Raw genomic sequence first — 23,241 nt, 5'->3', positions numbered from 1 at the left:
CATATTTATGCTAATTTAGAAAATTTTACTCACTTGAAAATGACCTCGGAGAGGTCGAAACGTCGTGACTTTTTAGCGCTAGTTAATATAAATCTGCTTGCGTTCTATCACGAATGCCGTTCTCTGATTGGCTACGCTATTGATTATCTACTCTGTTGTAGACAGAGAGTAGCCTAGCAGTGTGCGGTTGTTAATATAATGTTTGATGCGATTTTTTTTTTTTTTTTCTCCGTCTTCTTTTCGGTTAACAACAAGAATCAGTACAGCTATGCATGATCGTAACCGTATGAAAAAAGGGGGTATTAGTATAAACATTACTCGGTTTTCCATGTTTTCCTTCGAAAAAGTCACCACACTGGAAACTCTATGCCCTTCAGTTCTCTGGATAGCCATCCATAGACTTTATCGTCTCGACAATTGAGTTTCCTACCTATTTTACTGCTGAAGGGATTTATAAATTTTTTAAACTTTAAAGAGGGAAAATCAATACGTTTGTCAATAACTTGTCAGGATTCAATATCACCCCCTCTTTTTAATTGTTTGTTTTTCTTGTTGTTGTTGTTATGTTTTGTGTTTCCTTTCACCACGTTCTTTTGGCGTGTAGTATAGTAAAGCAAGATTATAACACGACAATGACATTAGTGTTCAGCTCATAAACAGATAAAGTTAAAATGCGCGTAAAGTAGGCGAGGGATTGCTCACTTACAGTTCATGTCTAAAGCTATTTATAGTCTGAACTCTCTCCATTTCTGTTTCAAGGCAAAATATCATCTTCGTTGCAACTGAAATAACGGGTTTTTGTGGAAATTCAGCCCTCTCTCACATTTTTTCGAAGCCATCCTTGTTTATTCCCTCAACATTGCTACAGTAATTAAACACAAGGACAATGTTTTGGAAAATGATTTCAATAATGTTCATCTTTTAATATCTCTTTCCTTTTCTCAATGTTGAACCCATTCACTTTTTCATTTAGATAATATTGAAACAGGAAATATGGAATTTAAAATGTTTGGGGTTACTCTATGACATTTGCTGAGGCAAAACACGCCAAAGCCTTATCTATTTCGTTTTCTGTAAGTATTTGAATCACAAAATAGAAAATAATGACATTGGTTTGTTAATCATTTAATTTCATATTCAGAATTATGGCTTTGATTCCTTCAAACGCTTCCCTAGCTGTTGGTTCTATCAGATGGCTGGGAAGAAGGAATCCGTATTTTCCAGTGTCTCTTAGCTCCATAGAGAACGCGTATCGCACGTTCAAATGGCCATAAATGTAGTCCTTTGTTGTTCCGGACTCGAGATCTATGAGAAACAAAACAAAAATAAATACGAATTAGTCCAAAGTCAGTAATGAGTAAAACTGTTACTCTACTGCCACTATCCCCCACCCCTTGAAAAAAAATCTAGCGAAGGGGCAAGGGTCTTAACCTTCCAGCGAAAGATATTGAGCATTTTTGTACAGTTTATTGCCCTGTACAAGTTGGTTCTAACTTCTGAATCTGTGGATCAAGCCCTAGTGTGTGACCATTCTGCAGTACTTTCATGTGGTACTATTTACGTACTTTGCTGTACAAGGTGGTTCTACCTTTTAAGTCTGAAGAAAAAACCCGGTGCGTAACCATTCAAATACAAGCTACAAAACAGTACGCTCATGTGGTACCGTTTATTATGCCCCACAAGATGGTTCTAGTCTAAAAGTGTGTGGACAATAAATCGAATGTGGTCAAGCATTAATTCTTATGGTGTTTTTTGGCTTTGAATTAAGAATCGCTAAATTTCTAACTACGGTACTCATGACAATAACGGGGTCTCTTTCTCAGCATGTTCGACGAGTGCCAAACCAAAAGCTGAAAGTAAAAAGTTAGAACATGACGACATGCTTGCAAACTGAGCCAAAGTGTAAACTCCATCAGACTATATACGTACACATGATATCGGATGCTTGTCCTAAAGTGTAACTGGTGTTGTCACCTCCGCGAGTTTTGATCGCATCCACTGCAGCCTGACCAACCCGCATCTGAAACAGGAATTAGTATTTTCGTACAGAGTAAACCCAAACAAAAACTTGCCGGATATCTTTTAAGCCAAGTAATTTACAGTAGCTAGCCTGCCTAAAAAGAGTTTTATATGGAGGTAAAACTGTGAGCATATAGATAAAAAAAATCAGACGGTACATAAAAATGGGAGTTCTTTTTCCTAAGCGCTCAGTTTTAGAAACATGCCTAACATTTTCAGCAATTGTCCGCTTCCTACAACATGAAGCGCAACAGTTTCAACGTTTGTCTGCTATCTACAACATTGCCCACAATAGTTTCAACGTTTTTACGCTATTTGTAACATTGTGCAGAACAAATTCCAAAAAAAAAGTTTCCAAGTTTGTCTACTATCAGCAGTATTGCGCGCAACAGTCTCAACGTTTGCCAACTATGTGTAACATTGCGCACAACAAACTAAACGTTTCTCAACTATCTATAACATTGTGCACAGCTGTTTCAACGTTTGTGTACTATCTGTAACATTGCGCTCAACATTTTTAACTTTTGTTTTACTCCCTGAAACATTGAACACAACATTTTAAAGCTTTTTCGTCTACCTGCGACATTGCATACAACAGATTCAACCTTTGACTATTGTCTCTAACAGTGGGCTTGCGCAAGAGTTTCAACGTTTTTACACTATCTGTTTTCCCACTTTGCGGACATTCGTATCAGCATTGCATACAGCTCTAAGCAAATTTGTTCGAATATATAAATAGTCTAATCTTGTAATGTACCAGTTCTTCGTAGTCCCTGTTCCGTCTCTTTGTATATCCCCACGGAAACATCAAAATTTGGCTGTAGGAATGAATATCGAGATACCCTACCAGTCGGTGTCCTTGGGACTGAAGGAAGTTAGCAACACTTTGAATTTCACGTTCGGACATGGCAGCACGTCCATGGTAGATTTCACTGCAGGGATGGCCGCTTGCTCCGGTCTCTGGCCAAAATTGAAGTGAATATAAAACGAAATCATCAGAATCCGTCACAAGAAGCATCACAAATGCCGTAAAACAAAAGATCAATTGGCAACAAACAATAACCACACCAAAACAAAATTGGGAATATTTCTACCACGAAATTTTGAGTATTCCCACTATGATAACAAAGTGTAAAGCTGTTTTGATCCATTGAGTGAAAGCAATGCTGACCACATTAACACGAGACATTCAATGTGAATAGTTTATTGAGGATGCATCAGATGCAGATGTATTCCGTCTAATAAGTTAATCTGTATCCTTGCAAATTACAACTAATGGTTCCAACAATTAGAACCTGTCCTACGCCAGGTACGAAAAACCACTAAAAAAAACCGACGAAAGGGTACACAATCAATAAGCTAGAACATTTTTACAATTATACATACAAGCTGTTAAAATAAAAGCTTAATAAAAAACCGTGGAAGAAGACTGACCGACCTAGAATGACCTAAATTTCCCGCCAAATGCCTAATAGTCCCTAAACGTCCCTTGACACTCCGCGAGCCTCTTCGTCGCGCCGTCAGAATAATAATTTCTGACAAACTCGTTCTTCAATCGTCAGAAATTACATTTCATAAGTATTTTTATCCTGAATGGAAGAGAATTCTATTACGTACCACCCCAGCCGAATCCCCAGTTCCGGTTGAGGTCTGTCCCGACGCATTTGGAGCCTGGGTTCAAGCTTCTGTTCTTTCTCCACATACGATCCTATACACAATAGAAACTGGATTATTTTTGTAGTATTTACATGAACTTTAGGGGTTTCCTCGATGAGCCGTTATGTGGAAACCGCACGCTATGTTTCTTCTCGCAGGACTCAACGTGTAAATGTATTTACTATATGGCTACCTACCTAGCTCCGGTAACGGGAAAAATGAATCAAATACTGGGCTGTGATTGGCTTCCCGAGCGTGCAAGATGGCGCTATTTTGTTCGCTCGGGATTACCCGCTGTGTCCCGTAAGATAATAGTGTACTTTTTCCATATAATAAATCTTTTTTTTTTTATCAAACTTGTTCGGTCAGTATGGCTCTGTCAGTCCATAAACACGCAAAAAAAAGAACTTGGCCAATATCCAGCCACCTTGACCTCACGCTTACTCAATAACCCATATATATTCTTATACGTATATGGATCTATTCGTATACTTTCGCCAGAATGGATAAGTTCTTAAACGTGCGTCTTCGTGTAGGGAACATAAATGTATACATTTTTAAACGCTGACGTCATTATGCATGATTTAATGTTAGTCTCGTGCCCATCTCTCCACGAGTTTGATATATATGTTTTAGCTTAAAGGTTCCAGTTATCTCTCTGGTTTGGAAAGGCACTCTAGATCGGCGCTAAAGATCCAACCCCCTTTGTATTTCGAACCCGCCTCGATTTTTGGTCGCAATCGCTGGAAATCTTCTCGTAGATTACACGTTACGCTGCTTCGCTGGAACCTTTTTTGTTTTTCTTGAATCGAGCTGTTACAGATACCTTTTTCATACCGTTCCCGAGCTTCATTCATTTCTCGATCGAACTGTTCCCATACCTTTAGCAACACAATTCTCTTGCTCATTATTTGCTAGTATCTCCCTAGTGTAGGCTTGTACCTAGCTCGTACATTGCTCATACCGTTATCGTAACTCGCGGTTTCTCAGTTTGTCCCCATTTCGACAAAGCTTACTTTTTTTCACGACTCTATCAATACAGCCAAATGACTTTTCTTTTTGTAGAGGGTAGCTCTTTTCCTACCTTTTTCCAAGTGTATACGTAACCGTCCACGTTAAAAACAGGCATTATAACAACATCCACTCTGTTCAACACCTCCTGCACAGTGACGTCATCTTGATATTGAGAGGTTAACTAGAGGATTAAAATAAAAAAAAAAAACGAATTATTAAACTAAAGTGAGTTCTTTGCTAGCCTACGAACGCAGACGTACTTCCGGCTGTCGCTAGTCTCCGCCGAAAATAACGTCTGCGAACCCGAGCCAGGAAACGATTTCTGTGACCTGATGACTTTTGTTTCTCCTTGGCCAATCAGATACCATGATAGAATGAAACTCGAGTGCCCCTCGCAGCGAATACCTCGCGCAGTAGTTCTGGGGCTACTTGAGCTAAACTGTGATTGGCTTAAAATTCCTACGTCACAGAAATCGTTTCCCGGCTCGGGTTCGCAGATGTTATTTTCGGCGGAGACAAGCCACAGCCGCAAATACGTTTGCGTTCGCAAGCCAGGTCTACGGGAAAATGTCAAACTGAGGTCCTGCTGTATTGACCTAGCAACTCAAATGTTGCAATTGATAGTAATAACATGATTAAAACCTATCTAAAAAGCGCTTCGCACAATAGTAAAACGATAAAAGGCAAAGCAGTCAAAAGTTACAGTAACAGTTACAGAGTTTGTTTGGGAATCGGATAGCAAACAATTTTTAGTTTTTGATATTGATTTTGCACAACTTAGGAATTGCAACTTACAACATACTATGTAGCAGATTGTATCACCAAATTTGAAGGACATAGCTGGGTTAAAAGACGCTCAGTTAATTTTTAATGTCCTATACATTTGTCTATATTTTTTTCCCGTCAAACGCGTCTACCCAGCCAAATTTACAGACAAATGCATGGAAAATTAGAAAAATTAACTGAGCGTCTTCTAGCCAAGCTACATCCTTCAAACTTGGTGAATACAATCTTCTACCAAGTATGTTAACGTTGCGATTCACAAATTGTGTAAAATCCAATTTTTGAAAACGTTACTTGCCATCGGATTGCCATACAAACACCGTAATTTCTGACCGCTTTGCCTACCGTAGCCGTCAAGATGGCGTCGAAAACCGTGATAAGGCCTATTGATTTTGAATTAGTTCTATATTTGGTTTATTGGTTTCATTTGCTTTGGTTAGGTTCGGTTTGCTTTCTGTTCGGTTTTGTTTAGTTTTGCTTTGTTGTTGTTTGTTTTTTGTCACAGTCATGTGATGTAAACAAACAAACTAGCTCTTGATACTGACCTGATGTATAAGATACATGCATGTAGCTGGTGTGACCCATTCTCTGGCATGGATTCCACAGTTTATGAATACCAATGGCTTAGCGTCTTGTGGGGTTGTCTGGATCTAAACAGCCAAGTGGCACGGATTAGTTCAGACTTCAAAGAACACTACTTCTTAGTAAAACAAAGTAATGGTTTTTAATCCTTCTTTCTGGAGCAGTTAACATAACATAATATAACGTAACATAACATAACATAACATAACATAACATAACATAACATAGCATGAACTTTATTAATGTGTCTTAACATCTAGCCGATGGGGGAAAAAACACCTCTGCTAATTGGGGACACTTAATATAATTAATAACCTACTAACTATTTTCTAATGAACTATTAGATAACTTAACTATGCCATGCCACAAATGTTTGAGGCGTACCTTACTACAAAAATACCAAAGTTATTGCCCGAGTGTGAGGTCGATATAAGCTACAGAGATACTACTTGGTAATATACACAAAATATCAGCCTATAATTTTTACCACGGAGATTAATTTCATGGTCATATTTACCTCAACACCGAACAGCTGTCTTCCCTCATAAGACTTTCCGAACGTGAATATCCGAACTCTTTCCTTATACAAGGCGGCGGTTTCTCTAAGCTGAGAGGAAATCTTAAGCAAAATAGACCAAAATGCGATGAACAAGAGCAGACGATTATCCGGATACTTAGAGTGACTTTCAGCTTAATGTGTGTAGCATTTTTAAAACAGTATTTAGTATACAATGCGGTGACAACAATATGCAGTTTCGAGACTTTTGTGTGGTAACTTTTCACTGATCCAGTCCAAGAGATTCAGATCATACCATCCAATCCGAAATAGCGCGAGAACTCGCAAGTGCTCCGAAAATAGGTGGACCCCCTATAACCATATGAAACTACTTTTGTTATTTTAATGTCAGACATGTTTTCTGTAGTACTTACAACGCCCTTTGGCAAGATAGATGGTGCAATTAGGAAGATTCTTATAACAACTGGCGTAAATATGAGATTATTTTTATCATTTTCAAGTCAGGCGTGTTTTCTGTAGCGCCTACCTCGTCCAAACTATGATATCGGTCAAACCATGATGAAGTTTCACGCTTCCCTCGTTGGTTCCCGTTTTGTTGGTCAATGACGGATTGTAAGTTTGGTATCTGAACTCTGAACTCGATGCCATAACTTGTCAGCAATGCAGTGATGTTTTCATAACTGTTTACGGGAGACAGACGAATATCAACAGGTGCTCCCTCAAGCGGCGTTTGTGTCCAAAAGTCGAGCTAACATTAGAGAACGCAGGATTAAAAGAAACACAACAAATGTCCAAAGGTCAATCAGTCAATCAATCAATCATCAAACAATCAGTCGGCCAATTGAAATCAGTTTTCAGACGCAATAAGTTGTGAAACAAAGACAGCTTTAACTTACAGCTTCATTGTTGAATTGATTTTGTAGTGTGACTAACACGTTGAGGTGTGCTTGTGTCGCAGGGAACACTCGTATAACTTTATGGCTGTTGGTGACAAAAAAAGATTTAAAAGATACATTACCAAATTGTAACAGCTTCGGTAGAGTTGCACTTGTTCTAAGTAAATTAAAAAGTGCTATGTTAAGCTACTATAGATGATTTTTATTGTTCCTGAGGTTGTATTTGTAGATAATTATAAACATGTTATTCGTGGATAATTGCCAAAGAGCTTGCTCGAGTTGAGCAGGGGAGGGGAAATCTTTTCATGTCTCCTTGTGTATACGTTGCGTTTACGTCAGTTTTCATCAATAAAGAAGCTTTGGAAAAAGTTCTTCAAAGTGGAGAATTTCGAAAGTATTTGAAACATTTCACCATGTAGGAATTGCAATGGGGATTAAGGCTTCGAATCCAGTTCAAGCCTGAATTTTTTTCCAGACCTTATTTTCGCAGCGTTTAAGTTGCTACACTCTCTCATACCTTTAATATTTTAATGAGAATTAACTGTCAAAAACTGGCGAATTGGGACAAACCTCATTTTCAGGGTCTCTCCTCTTTTCGGGGCAAGAGGAGAAGAGAACAGTCTGGGAACGATGATGTTATTCAAGAGGCAACTTTCGATATATTAAAATTCAGTCTGATAGAGAGGCCTAGAGGACACAAGCAAAAGAAATGAATAAACATATATGCATGGTCATTCGATTTCCTTTGTTTGTGTCCTTTAGGCCTAGCTGCCAAGCTGAATTTTCATATATTTAAAGTGGTCTATTCCAACTTACCCAAAGTAGAACTGCTTCGTGTCAATCTCTTTTGCTAGGCGTGTCACTAGTAGAACACTTCCAAAAGCCAAATAAACACAGTGACTTCTCATAGCTTAGCTTTCACACGTCTTCTTACTCGGTCTTGAAACCTCAGTTACTGCCATAAATTACACCCGCTATCAGTGTTACGTGCATAGACGACATCTTTCGACCACATTTCGACATGCCATCTTTCGATATGCCATGTAAACGGCTGAAAGACCGTTAAACTGTGAGAGACTGTGGTTATTAGTGGAATAAATGACAAATTAATGATAATTATTTACATTAAATAGATGAAGAAGATCGTGGACTCGACCAAAAGACGCTGTTCTCTTTGGATATAAATCTATAGCCCTTTTCACAGATAACTTTTCTTATCTGCATTACAATGTAATCTAACGTGGATGCGATCCAATTTCGGGTTGAAACTACGAAATTGAATTGTCAGAATTGCCCCACATACAAGTTGGATTAAATTGTAGTACAAACGAGAAACATTAACCGTAAAAACGGCTTTTAAACAGAACTAGAAAACACTCATTTCTTTCAAAGGAAATGCGCAATAATAAGAATAAAGTGTTATGTTATACGTGGAACAATTAATGTTACACAGCAATGATTACAATGGAAATTTATACCGCAATGTGATTGTGATAATTCAACTTAATTTTCATGAAGAGAACACTTTACATCAAAATTCAAACTTTTAAACCTAAAAGCTATGACAATGTCGGTTTGTGACAGAGATCCGATTGCTGTTCAACTTGCCCAAGGACATGTCGACAAATTACGTGCTCAAATATGATCAGTGGTATACCTTTTCCCTGTATTATAAGCTCGACATCCTAAGACTATTTTGTAAGGCAAACAACGACAGCCTGCCCAAGCCCCTGATGAAATCGATACTTGAAAACTCCAGCCACGGCTATTCGCTCCGAGGGAAAGTACTTTCTTCTATACCACGATTTAACTCGCGATTTATGAAAGACTCACTTAGATATAAGTGATCTGTCCTTTGGAACGTAGTTTTATACCATGAACAACATAAAAGTTTTTCAAGCTTTTTCGACCTTAGAAAGCAGGTTGTAAATAGAGCCTATTTTCAAGATTTTAACTTTAACGCCCTGTCGGCTTCGACAACCCGCCACAGACATAGTGACTTTATATACAATTAGTTTTAGTTAGTTTATTGTAATCATATAGTAGATTAACTTGGTAATATTTCTAGTTAGCAATTAATTAAATAATTAATTTTATTGTAAATCTAGGAATTGTAATCTAAACATTTTAATCGTAACTTAAATTTTTAGCAAAGTTAAATTTAAATACACGACCCCACAAGCTTTTAGCTTTAATTATTATCGTGTTTAAATAAAGTTTATCTATCTATCTATCTATCTATCTATCTATCTGTTTCACCGTGAAAACATTTGAACTAGAATAATAACCACTACATACGTTTTAACAGGTGCACACAAGGAGAAAACAAAGAATGTTAAAAGCAATCAAAATTTCTTCGAAAATTTTAGAAAATATGTCAATTTTGAACAAAGCTTTTTAATGTAAGTTTTGTCAAAATGATTATTTAAATTAGTCAACGTAATCTGATGTTTTTGGATTTTTTTCGCTACAAATTGCGCAGCATTACGAACAAGGAAGGACTCCGGTTCGAAATGTTCTTGTGTAAAGTTGCTGCGTTTTTCTAAACAGAAAATCTTTAACTAGATTATTTTTGAGTAACTGAAATAATCATGCGTGTAGCTTGACTCCTTGCCAAAAAAAAAACTTAAACCCCCTCCAGTAGTGCTAAAAAAAGATGATAATCAAAATTACTGAATACGTTCGACTTTAGGGCGCCCCCAATCAGTTTGAATAATTTAATTAACAGACATTTGACCCCTGTATATTGCTAAGGCCCCCTACACACTATACTGGAGAAATTTGAAAACGCAGGTTTATTTCTCCTGTTAGGAATCAATCAATCAATCAATCAATCTTTACTTGTAGAGAGTAAACACCTAATAGTTACACAACTAATAAACTTGGGGCGCTCTTGAATACAACGTCCACACTAATCTGTCACGGAAACGGAGCTTTCCGAAAACGCTCTTCAAACCGGAAGAATTTACAAACGCCGTCTTTTCGTTTTCGTATGGGCGGAAAACATTTTGAAAACGGTGTTTTTCGAAAGTGATGGCGTCGAAATAATCATGTGATCTCCCTGACTGAGTTTTTCTCAGACATAAATCCAAAATGACCAGTGATTGTTGCATTTTCCAATTCCCCCGCCGAAATGTGAACGGGGCCTAAGCTGTGTGTTTTTATTCATAACACCATGGACTAAATATCAAAAAAAATTTCTGAACAAATATTAGATAATGATGAAGCCCAATATTTCCCTGTGGATGTGATTTCCTTGTTTTTTGGTTAACAAGTGGAGGTGTCCTCTATAAATAACAATTTGTTTAAAGTGGTATTGATATTCTTCGTGACAGAGCCAGTTTTTATAGTCTCACAGGATTAAAAGAAAATTAAAACATTCATATTTGCCGTCAACCTTCGTGCTAGGTATTTTTCGCACTTTAAATTGCAATGTTTAACAAAAAATATAATTTGTAAAAGTATACTTTTTATACATATAGCGTTCAGTGAACAAGCTCCGATTCGAATCGGCTTTGATCTCTTTAACACTCGGTTTAGAGTTTTTTTGCTAGTGAATAGAACTAGACAATATTTGCATCATTGTTTTCTAGGTGAAGGCTTACTCTGACTTCAGGGCCAGGACGTTTCCGTCAACTCCAGATAGTTTCGTAATCAAATTAAATCAAGATGCCAATAAAATTTAGCTGTCCTCACAGCCGGTTAACATCCCAAGGCTCAAAGTGTTTTAAAGTCACATCCGTAAGTGGAATCAAATCTAATTGTCCAAGTTATATTAAAAATGCTCGTCATCTTACATCCCAACGAAACAGGCCACGATTATGTTGATTTCCATGGTCCAGAAACGACAGGCTCTCCCTCAGGATTTGTTATATAAACATAACAATAAACATAACAGTGAAATTTCTAAACATAATTGGCTAAAAATGAGAAAATAACTAACATTTACCTACCAAGAAATCTTCATCGAGTCCTATCAACGAGCCAGAGCCTACGTTACCTTTGACCAGCGGTTCACGCCATGTTTTTAAATTGCGACGTCATTAGTCGATAGCAATCACGCAACACCCACGCGTGCGATAATTATTTGTTCTACAAGGGCAATAACAGCCGGATGAACATAAATTTGTGTTCAGTGATAATAGCCCGACGCGGAATTTATTTTCACTTAAAAAATTGAAGTTTCCGCTTTCCATGTACCACAAATAAAACATTTGCTAAGTCTGTCTAACTTTAACTTTCTATTTACGTTATCGACTTAAAAGCACTAAGCTAGAAATATTGGAAATGGTTTGGCAATTTTTTTGGCGTAACCTTCAGACACAGAAAACAATAGTGCTGACGAAGGTACTTCAGAAACTCCCAAAATAATTTCTGAAAAATTTCCGAACCATTGAGTTTCCAAGAACATTTCTGTATTTCCTGAACCAGTATCTAAAAAAAACATTCGTAAGGTCCTTTGCGTTGATATAAGTCTAGAAAGCACAGCTTCTTTCTTAAACAAAACAAAAATTAATAAAGTCAAAATACAGGTCTGCGAAGTTTTTGTTTTGTGTTTGGTATTTACATTCACAACCATAGTTTCCTCGCAGATGTTAACTTGCCTCGCGTATTTCTTCTCACCAGTTAACTTTTTCGATTCAAACGATCTGTTTGTGAAGTCTTTGCCGAGTCTTGAATTATTATGTCTATTGGCTAGCTTAGTTTGATTAATTAACTCTAAGTCTCAAAGCCAAGCACTTACCTAAAAGATCATATCAGCTTTACCCTTTTTCCCTTTACAAGTGAGACGCTTGTTTTTATTTCTTCCCCTCTTTGGATTCAAGCGGTATATTGTGCACTTAATTCTGACTTGTCCTGGCTGCGGTAGCTCGAAATTTTGAAACTCTTAAATTTTAACCCAGAAATAAAGAATACTTGTCACTGCAAATGAATTAATGACTTGAAAAAGGAGAGGGGCCACTCGAGTATAATTGTCTGGGAGTAATGAGTAGTCACCTTTTGAGGGCTTTTTTTGAATACGTTTGAATCTGTGACAAGATAATTAAACGGGTGACTCTACAGATAAGATAGAACACTCTCTCTGCATGCTATCAAAGCTAATTCTGAATTTAAAAACAACAACACTACTACTCACAGCGCCTATCGTAAGTCTTTGTACAGTATATTGTTAAAAACCTAGTCTTTTTACGAAGAGAGCATTTGCTTCGCACAAGTTATTAAGTCACAGTTAGTATCGGTCGTTTCTATCGCCAAGCCAACGAAAACAGACCAATCAGGTTTTCGGTTGCAGTTTTGAGGATCTTTTAATGTTGTAGACATACTCAAAAGAATTAATGAAATCACGTTAATGAAAATTCAAAATGCATTTTTTTTGGATATGTTTAAATGATATCTGCTTGGCGGAACAGAATTAACAGAAGTGGTATTTTAGTCATATTTTAGAAGTCGGCTTCTTTCACAACATAGTGATTAGAAATTGGCCAGATGTTTGCTTCACACGCGTTGGAATAAGTAGATTTAAATAAAAATTAAAATGCCTCTTCGTTCCTTAAATTCATACAGAAACTTTAAGATCTCCACACGAAGTTATTATCAATTAACAACATTTTAGTTTCCATGCTGTTTTTTAATCATCGCGTACTCAAAAATGACTCAAATTTCGCGAAACAAATTTTTATATGTCTTGCCTTGTCGCTGCTTCTATCCCCAGTGTTTCCTAATTGGCTTACAGCTAGAGCGAGGCCCGATGAAAAATAAGAACCTTTTTAAATTTAATCTATTTGGTTTGCACAATATTTCTCATACCTTTCTGAAGAAGGCGGGAATTTTCCTTGAAGGCTCAATTTATTCCAGTCATCTGCTAGCAGTATCGACTGATTAATTAAAACTCAACTGGATTTAATTTATTGAGAAACCACTCTTCCGTTGATTTTGTAAATCATCACGGTTTCAAAACTAAGTAACGCGTTTTTAATAATGTATTATAGTTTACATTCTCGAAAAGTGGAACTTTTAATTCTCAAATGTTTGTTCTATTCGTTTTCGTCTGTTGGTAAATCAATTAATAGAACCCATTCACCACATAATTTTTTTTAAAATTATGTTTGAGAAAACTAGAATTTTAAATTTAAAAAAAGTTATTTCTGTGGCAAACCAATCAGTAATACAATTGTCAAATTAATTTTGCTCCATATATGTCTCATCTTATCTCGTCATAAATTAACTTCATTTTTTTCCGGGATAATAAAACGTTGACAGCCAATTGAGAGCTGTGGCTGTGGCCAGAAACAGGAAAAAATGTATTTTCTTAATAACAACAGACATTTGAGTTGAAGGAGTTTCAGACGACACTTGTATTATTAAAAATTTGCAATAATATTAAACCAGAAACTGACCAACTCCGGCCTAACCTTTTTTTCTCGGCCTCGCGATTGAAGCTTTAATTATTTTCAATATCTTTGGGAGACTTAGCAATCACAGTGTAATATTATAAGAGAAAGGCTCCACATTGTTTTTCTATGCACTTTTCATTGAAGCTCTTTTGTCGGGGTCAGTTTATTTAAAGGTATGTTAAAGAAGATTGTTTGTTTTTTCTTTGATGGAAATAAGTTAAGTCAAAGAAAAACTTTATTAAACGTAGGGAGACTTATTTGAGTGTTCACGAGGAAATCTTTAACAAATTTCAATCATTTCTCTGATGTCGCTATGCATTTTAGATTTCATTTCGTCATATGAATATCCCTTTTGTTACACCATTATTTATAGTGATGAGATTGTAACTTGTGTCGGTTCACGAAGATTTCACTGTACTTGAATGGTTTTTCTCATAATATTTTTAATTCATACATTATTTCAAATTTTCGAGAATAAAAAGTCAACATTTGGCATTCTAGTAGCATGTTTATTGTGACGCAATATATAAACTTTATACATGTACTACATAATAGCGCGAGCTAAAACTTGATTACACGTTCATAGCACTAACAAGCGTCTTAACTCCAAGGAATGCTTCCTTCACTGTAGCAGGAATGAACGCCGGCCGAAGCTTATACCCATCGTTACCACCATAACGATTCTGCAGCTTAACTGTGAACGAATATTTCACGTCCAACTGACCGTATACCCAGTCCATACAGGTTCCTCCGGCTTGAACTGAAAAATAGTAAGAGTTACTTTCATTATTGTTTGTTTAATAAGGGTCAACAGTGGGGGATTTTTCTAGTAATGCTCAAAGCAACGGGGAGAAAGAAAGATAGTGCGAAATGAAAATAGGGGCTGTTTACAATTTACCCCAAAATTACGGAGATTTCGGTCAGAAAATAAATGGCAAGACAATTTTGACACGACCGATCGGGAAATTAAGGCTGCCGCACACTAACCGATTTTTTTGTCGTAGAACTGCAGATTTTTTTTATCGGGTCAAATTGGGTTAAAATTTGTCGAGCCATCAGCTTGCCGCACACTGGGCGATTTTTTGTCGAGACTAGCCGCGTTGAGGCCTGGGGCCGAGTCATCCAAAATCAAGACGGCGTCTTTTACACTGACGTGACTTTCATGACATTTCCTAATTGGTTGAGGAGCGCGACAAGGCCCGGCAAGACGTTTTGAGATCTAGCACAGTCAGATGTCGCCCGACAAGCTCCGATCTTGTCGGAGACTGATCTATATTCACTACACACTAGCCGACAATTGCAAGTGAAGATTTTTTGTCGACCGACGGGAGACGGACGGAATTTTACGCTGGCAAAGCAAAACGAAAACTCCCAAACAGAGCATTTCAAGGCCCTCGCTAAAATTGACCATTTATCAGCCATTGCTGATCATGTGAAAACCACTGGTCACAGCATAAACTGGGATCATTTTGGCATCCTAGCACCCGGCAAAACTGACTTTCATTGCGAAATTAAAGAGACACTGTTCATTAAAGAGCTAAAGCCTTCCCTTAATGTCAATGTCAGTAGTGAGAAGTTGTTGCTTTATTAGCTGTTACTCTTAATGATCTCTAGACAAGTTAACGTACTGCTTTAGATTAGTTTCCCCACTTGAGGCGCAGACCCCTAATATTTACGATATATAGTTTTCAAAAAATTGTAACGGTCACTTTTGAAAATGTATGTAGACTAGCATACGAAACGTCAAGTTCTACATTAAAATGTGTTGGAATACAACGTTTATCACCGCTGTTTGTGTTATATTCTTTATTACGTTACTCAGGTTATTCTCTTTACATTTACTATAGAAATAATAAAAATTCCCGTACTCCCTAAGCCTGCTGAATGACTCATATAACTTGAGTAGTATCCACCGTTAAAATATATTGCTCTGACCGCCGCCACGGCAACCCGCTCCTACAAAACCAAAAAAAAAATACAAAAAATATTACAGAAATAAAAAAATAGAAAAGTCAGTATCCTATGTGACGCAATACGTTTTGTCACGCAGCATTGCCAAGTGTTACTTTCTTCCCATGGAACAAGCCATTTCCGAGATACCTTGGGCCTCTGTTTTAAGCCGAGTCCTTGTCCAAAACCTTTCGTAAGCATCACACGTACCTATTTAGCTTTTGTAAGGGAGAAAACTCCCCTTTCCCTCCCCAAGAATTGTTAAAGGAACTCAGTCGCGGTTTGCGCATATTGAAAAGTTTAGCCCCAATTTTTCAAATTCGTCGTTTGTAATCCGTGTCAATCTTCTCCATCCTTAGCCATCCTTGTTCCTTTATAGTTTATCATTATCTCTTTGATGTTCTTCTATCTTATTAAACTGTTATTTTCAGGTTTCTTACCATATAAAGGTAATTTTGTATGTGGCCAAAATAACTCAAAATACCGTGACTGAGCTCCTCTAAATATTTACATCTCACACCTGTTCTTTCGTATCTGCGGAATCTTCATATGTATATTTCCAGGGGTAGTACCAGCTGCGGCCTTTAGCGCGGAAGTCGATGAAGCCCTTCAAGTTCCCGCCAAGACTCGTCAGATAGTCCCGGATGTTCCTTGTCTCTAGCTCGGAAAAAGGATAGGGACCAATGTATGTTTTGCTGCAAGGGTGCCTCCTTGATTCGTCATCAATCTTGTCTATTTATGCAATTCAAAGAAAAATTTATATCTATCTAACAAATAAGTTATGTCTCGCAAGCTTGAGGTCTATCGTTGACAAGGGGGCAGCAACCCGAATCAACTACCACGCATAGAAATCGCGAGCGAATAATCAAATTGTTTTAGTATAAATCTACTAGTCGCTCAAAACTTTATTTAAATCCTCTTCACAGACACTTCATAAATGAACCGTGCATCATTTTGTTAACAACCGCTAACTTCTAGACTGCTCACTACTTACAACAAAATAGATAGTGAGTAGCGTAACCAATAAGAGAACGGCATTCGTGATCAGATTGAACGCTGATAGATTTATAATGCATTTCCTCTGTTTCTTTTGGCCACATAAACTATCACTTCATGGAAATGTAAAGCTCGTTATCTAATTGTTTTAACAGAAACACGAGTGGGCATCTGGGAGAACGACTGAGTACTGTATTTCTTTCAGGTGATACCGCCAGAAAACAAGGTACAGTCACTTGGTCATTTTGATTAACCAAAAGGTTTTGTTTTGTTTTGGTTTGGTTTTTTTTTTTTTTGCTTGCGTCATATCATTACGTCAACAGCTCGTGCTAGTTCTGTGGTTTGCTCTAGATTTCTGTGAAGTGATATTTGATTTTTGTTTTTGCGAAGTGCCGGGGCTTACCATTTCGCGGATAAAAAAGATCATAGAAAAATGTACATCACTCACAGCTACATCACTCAAATGTGGTTAATTAATGCAATCCCTTGTCTCATGGTTAGTGCGCTCGTCTCCGGATCGAGTGGTCCGGGTTCGAACCCCGCACTCCTGCAGTGCCTCTCTCCACCCAGGTGTATAAATGGGTGCCGGCGAACTTAATGCTGAGGGTAACCCTGCGATGGACTAGCATCCCATCCAGGGGGGAGTAGAAGTACTTCTAGTCGCCTCATGCTACAAAAACCGGGATACGCTCCGGCCTGATGGGCCACGTGGCTCGTGTACAGACTCGACCTTTACCTTGTCTAGTATCTTTACTTTACTATTCACAGATTGTTCAGAATTCATTTGAATATATTTGCCATCTGATTTTGATATAAACACTGCAATTGCAAACGTTGTTGTCAACCGGTCAAGATGGCTTCCAAATAACCGTGGTGAGGTCTATTGTTAAACTGAGGAGTGCTTCTTATAGCGCGCTATCTTGCAGGGTGTTTTAATTTCTCAACGATTTTTTTTAAAGATATTTGCTTACGTCCAAATGCGTAACCAAAGTTTCGATTTAGATCCACACCATGGCATCTCCTTGACACACGACGACGATTTTTGACCCACAAACGAGTGTACTGCAAAAAAAAATAGCATTTTACCTGTTATAAATTTACTAGAGATAAGTTAAGGTGAGAGTTCCGAGTGCCGAGGGCCGAGTGCTAATTGGCGACTTTGCAAGTTTCCGCGTTCGTCAGTTGCAGCTTTTGATGATCGGATACTTTAACCTGGAAGAACACACATCCCTATCGATAAAATTGTTACCTGGCAACCTATATTGACGTATGGCACAAGGTCATGTGACCACTTTCGCAATGTTGTGTTTATTATTTTTCTTTTCCTTAAAAAATAGCCATGATCTGGGCCGAAATATTGAACAAATACATTATATTTTTGTAAGGAAGTTCAGTTTCTGGGCTGGGGCTTGTTTATCTAGGCACCATTTTAAAACCTCGTGAGTAGAAACTTATCAAAGTACATACAACAGAAGATGATCTACAATGAACCTGCAGTGGAACAGCTCTATCGGCTACGTGCCACTGTAATGACAACAGTTTACTATACTTAAGGTGGCTCGACCGGATTTTTGAATAACGATACCTTTCAATTTTGAGCGACTAGAGCACCACCATTATCAATCATTTAAGACTAGAATACCATTTAGTCAAGCCTCGTGGACATAGTGTGCAATAACATTTTAAAACAACTTCATTTCTATTGTATTTTGACAGCTTGAAACTTCACTCGCAATTTTCTCCAAAACGCTCTTATAGATTTTTTTTTTTAAAAAGTTGCCATCATTAAGATAACTATGTCAAGTCCGAGATCGAAAAGTTTTCCCGATGGCAAGTTATTCGGTGTTATGTAAAACGAGGTATGGCGTCATTTCGTTGCTATGTTAACTCAGATCCTGGTGAAATGTACCCTATTTGAAACTTTCATCTTTGTTTAGTACACCGGTAACGTTTGATTTTCTGTCAGATTGATTATGGTGGTGCCCTAGTCGCTCACAGTTGAATGATATCGTTACTCAAAAATCCGATCGAGCCACCTTAACTTGTTTTCTCAAACTCATTAATAATTCATCAAGTTCAAACAAAGGAAAACATGACCGTGATGGTGTTTGGATATCTGATCTTAATTAGCGCAGATTTTTTATGATTTTATTTCTCCGTTTTCTCCTTAGTTTTATTTTCGATTGAGAAGATATACATTCAAGACGGTATTTTACAACATTTCCAAACACCTCGAATTAAAGTTAGCTAAAGTTTGTCAAAAATACTCCGTTGCGCGTCGTATTTTCAACTCTCTTCTCGGTGTTTAGGTCTGAACGTGGTCAAACTTGATTTATTACTTGTAGCCTACATTCCTATAACACTATTCAAAGAAACCTTACGTCATTTTTGCCTCCCATATACCAGCTATAAGCATAACCATCAGGGTTGGCGACTGGCAGAATAACGAAGTCCATTTTATCAAGCAAGGCAGTGATTTTATAATCCACTCCATAGTTTTTAGTCAGCTATAAAAGAAGTATTTGGTATAAGTTACTGCTCGATCATTGTATTTGTAGCGTTACTCGCGGCAAATGAGGTGTCTAAGCACGTGTCCAGTACTTGTCTAGCACGTGGCAAGCACGTAAAATGTAATAATATGAAATACCACATTTACCTTATAACAAGACAAACCACCCTTGTTGCTTTTTTGACTCCTTTTATCGTTGCAGAAGCACAAACAAAAGTTTGCGGAAAACACAAACAATTCATTATAACTTTCACATTTGTTTGTACGGCTTACGTACTTCCTTACTTATAAAGTACAAAACGACACTGTGAACATGTAATACTTCTTGCAATCGGAACATCATTGTGACTTTGGCTTGTTGAGGTTTGGTCAAGTCGTATAAGTCGCCTTTTTTTTTACCAGAAAACATGTTGTACTTATGCAAACATTGTTAAAACGTTTTGGTATATTTATATTGCCCAATTTCCAACCTTCAGCCCTTCCCCATCTGGGCCTGTATTATAAACCCTACGTGAATACTAAAATTGTCTATGTATATTGATAGTGGAGTACAGAGGCGGATCTAGGGGGAGGATGCAGGGGGTGCGCACCCCCTCCCTGAGATATCATGCGCTTTTTAACATAACTGGTATTCTGCGAAAAAAAAAAAACTATGTGGTTTACTGGTGATGAAGTAAAACAGTGGCGCACCCCTCCTATCTGAGGAAAATCCTGGACCCGACCCTGGAGTGCATCTTAAAACTTTTTTTCGATTTCAAATTTGGCTTCATAGTTTTAAACTTACGTACTTCATCGGCCATGTAAAGACACATCGAGCCTGACACCCACTCTCTGGGGTGAATTAAACATTGGGTGTAAAACAATGGCTTGTTTACTTTCTTCGCTCCTGTTATCTTGGAGAATAAAAAATTATGTCATTCTTTTATATAAGAGAAACAATATTTAATGATCCTGTCCTTGAATTTGCGCCATCCATTATGATCGAAATAAAATTAATGAAATTATACTAGTAATACTTCCGAGTTGGTTATTCAAAAGTAATCGTACATGAAAGTTCTTTTGTACTCTGGGATTGGTCAGTACGTCTTTCAAAAGGTACATGTAAGCGCATGGTCGAGGCAATCTAGGACCAACTTTTCTCCGTGAAAAAAGTATCCATTTAAATGTTTTACGGCGCTTCGTCTCTAACGAGCTTCCTTTACTGAATCATCTTACTATTAAATGCATGTAGACACACAATTCACCTCGAGGGTCTAAAGGAAGCTGATATATTCCATGATCTGTCCCTAATTGCTTATGATCCATTTAGCAACGCCAGGAGAATTGGAGAAAAATAAAAGCTGGGAAAAACTTGAGTCTTCAATTGGGTTCTTTACCGGCATTTATCTTGATACTAGTACACTAAAAAAAAAGAAGAGTTATAAAACTTACTTTTAATGCCATCATGTCTCTGCCCTCGCTGGTTTTTCCAATAGAAAAGAGAAACGCGTTGTCGAATGTGCTGTTGAGTTCATTTAGCTTTTGAATGATCTGTGAAACAGGTAAAATAAAACATGTCCACATTAAACACTTAACTTAATAGTGTACACTGGCCCAGAGGGAAAACAAAACTAATTAACTGTTTTTCAAAGGGACTTGTAATTAAGTGTTTTTTTTGTTGTTGTTGTTTTGTTGTAATTAAGTGTTCTTTTTTTGTTTGTTTGTTTGTTTGTTTGTTTGTTTTTTTTGCTACATAGCTGAAGTTTAGTGTAAAGTAATAAAGCAAGAAGAGGTCAAAATGACCACAGGTTAGAGGGAGAGCAGGCAACAATTGCTTCCGCTGGGCGACATTAGGATTTAGCCATTACTACGTTACCATAAATCAATGAATAAAAGCGCACGTTAGATTGAACAAAACTCCAGCTATATATAACGATTAATTTTGTTTCTCGAGAATCTCGGCAGAGTTTGAGGAAAACAAAGTAACCCGATCTCAGTGCTACATAACAAGTTGAAATGTTACAAGAAGGGAGGGAAATTGAAATAAAATTAGCTAAAAACGACGCTTTACATGATACATGATACCTACAGTTTACATGTAAGAACAGTGCTTAAATGATACTTTTTTGAAGCTCTGTAATTTTATCGGTCCTGCAAGCTCAGAATAAATGCTACAAGTCGCCTTACAGTGCGAGTTGGAAGGATCTCAAATGAGGTTTCAAACGGATTCCTGCTGGAAATTGAATGTTCAATTATAAAGACTGTATTCAGAAGTTTACCCCAGTAAGATCGTGGTATTGACTGTACCATCCTGAAACACTTCGAGCAACTTTCTCGCTGGAAAATAGAATAAAGGACAACTCAAAAACTTCTCTCTTAGCTATAAGCATATCCAAGATTTTCCTGGAGGTTGAGAGTAGTTGAGAAAAAGGAAATGACTGCCGGAAACCGAATCGTTAGTTGAAAGAAATTTTTGAACCCGCGCAATGAATTTCAAGTAAAACGAACGCAAAAACGTAACTGAGGTAGATAAACACAAGAGATAAAAATAAAAAATAAATCCTACAATTGAGAAAATTAGTAGGGCGAAACTGTTACGAAGGAAAATGTTGAAAAAAAACGGGTTAAATTTGTTAAGATTTGATTTACTGTTTGAACGTCTCGTGTAACAAACTTTATGAAGCCTAAGTGAAGTTTTTTTTTCGCCCCTTCCCGGTGAAATTTAGACCTCCCTACAGGCCTTGGCGAATTTCAAAACCTAGAAGATTCCCTGATGATTTTCTTCCTTTGGTTCAGTGTTTTGCTCGTTCAAACAAATTGCTGGCAGGCCCTCAAAGAATGAAGCCATTTAGGCTGATTCTGGAAGGGAGTCATTTTAGCGGCTTAATCTGAAGAGGTTTTTTGATCAGGGGGCTTACAAAATTTCACGAGGTTGAGAAATAATAACCTGGTGTGTGTGTATGTCGAAGGATTTTTTGATGAATATCAAGGTTTCACTTTGCCTACCAAAACATAAGTATGTGTTAAGGTATCAAATTCTAAATTTAAATCTCTCATCCCACCTACAGCTCCCGAGGAAATAAATCAAGTTTACAACTGAATGAAAAATTCATCAAGTTCTAACCTTCTTGTAAGAGAAGTTTGCTGCCAAGTTAAAGAGAGGATCAAGATAATTAGGTTGGTCATTCTCTCAAGGCTGACCTGCGCGCTTGTCAATTTGCACACGTTGCAGTAAGGGGCAATGATTGTAAAACGTTAATTAAAGGTATATTTCAGCGATTACAGCGAGCTTTGTTTACGTAGTTGTCAAAAGAGACAAAAGCTGAATACACTAAAAGGGAAACTAAGCTAACAGCTGCGTTCACTGATTAGTTAAGGTTCAGACTCTGCACGTTAAAGCTTTTAGATTTTTTTTACCTTTCTGTCCGCAGCTGTGGCTTAATTTGTTTTAACAATTATTGGATGGGGTTTTTGTGATATCCAGAATAATCAAGGTCGAGGTAAGGGTTATCAGCCGAGGTCGAATTGATTATTCTAGATATCACAAAAACCGAATCTAAAAATTGTTTTATTATACATTGAACGAAAAAAAACAATATATGGAAGTCATGTTTTTGCTTCTTCACTGACGGCTAATAAGAGCTAAATATTGGAAGACACAATCAAACAATTTTGTTACTCAGTAGGCAAGTCAGAGTGGAGATCGAGCCACAATTGACAACTTGGGTTCAAAATACATGTAATAACAAAAATTTAATCAATTTATACTTGTCAGTTAGATACGAGGTGTAAAAACAACTAGATATTTTTACAGGCTATTTTTCGTTAAGTTTTGTTGTAATATAATCTACGTATTTTAAGCTAAACCTGATCAAACATGAATTAAGAATCCACACACTCAATGCAATTGGAAAATACCGATTGTCTAGTCACACGGATCGATAA

The 23,241-nt window shown here is 37.3% G+C and overlaps 2 protein-coding genes across 4 annotated transcripts; both read right to left on the bottom strand.

The window, feature by feature from the left end:
- Window positions 1-1,109: 1,109 nt before the first annotated feature.
- LOC110053441 (carboxypeptidase A4-like) lies at window positions 1,110-12,420 on the bottom strand. Of its 2 annotated transcripts, XM_089281581.1 has the most exons (11): window positions 12,212-12,420; window positions 8,284-8,422; window positions 7,468-7,552; window positions 7,098-7,319; window positions 6,572-6,673; window positions 6,018-6,122; window positions 4,760-4,870; window positions 3,637-3,727; window positions 2,777-2,979; window positions 1,930-2,020; window positions 1,110-1,305 (listed from the first exon to the last, which is right to left on the bottom strand). In XM_089281581.1, the coding sequence occupies exons 2-11, from the start codon at window positions 8,373-8,375 to the stop codon at window positions 1,118-1,120; spliced, it is 1,290 nt and encodes a 429-aa protein (XP_089137707.1). In that variant the 5' UTR covers window positions 8,376-8,422; window positions 12,212-12,420; the 3' UTR covers window positions 1,110-1,117. The 2 variants fall into 2 exon arrangements, with proteins under 2 accessions (XP_089137707.1, XP_020615323.2); XM_020759664.2 differs by lacking the exon at window positions 12,212-12,420 and having other exon boundaries at window positions 8,284-8,558.
- A 1,907-nt stretch (window positions 12,421-14,327) lies between these two features.
- Window positions 14,328-22,485, bottom strand: LOC149095957 (carboxypeptidase B-like). 2 transcript variants are annotated; one of them, XM_089281263.1, is made up of 9 exons: window positions 22,421-22,485; window positions 21,576-21,633; window positions 20,749-20,847; window positions 20,106-20,210; window positions 19,190-19,315; window positions 17,780-17,870; window positions 16,333-16,544; window positions 15,731-15,818; window positions 14,328-14,622 (listed from the first exon to the last, which is right to left on the bottom strand). In XM_089281263.1, exons 1-9 carry the CDS (start codon window positions 22,480-22,482, stop codon window positions 14,435-14,437), a joined length of 1,029 nt encoding a protein of 342 aa, XP_089137389.1. In that variant the 5' UTR covers window positions 22,483-22,485; the 3' UTR covers window positions 14,328-14,434. The 2 variants fall into 2 exon arrangements, 1 of the variants encoding a protein (XP_089137389.1); XR_016204589.1 differs by lacking the exons at window positions 15,731-15,818; window positions 16,333-16,544; window positions 17,780-17,870; ... (3 more) ...; window positions 21,576-21,633; window positions 22,421-22,485 and adding an exon at window positions 14,850-15,345 and having other exon boundaries at window positions 14,567-14,622.
- Window positions 22,486-23,241: the final 756 nt, after the last annotated feature.

Source organism: Orbicella faveolata, unplaced genomic scaffold, assembly GCF_042242905.1.
Source record: "Orbicella faveolata isolate gen_17 unplaced genomic scaffold, um_ofav_v1 contig_48, whole genome shotgun sequence".
NCBI classification, from domain to species: domain Eukaryota; kingdom Metazoa; phylum Cnidaria; class Anthozoa; order Scleractinia; family Merulinidae; genus Orbicella; species Orbicella faveolata.
Note: the sequence above shows the minus strand (reverse complement) of the source record. Positions and strands in the feature narration are given on the sequence as shown.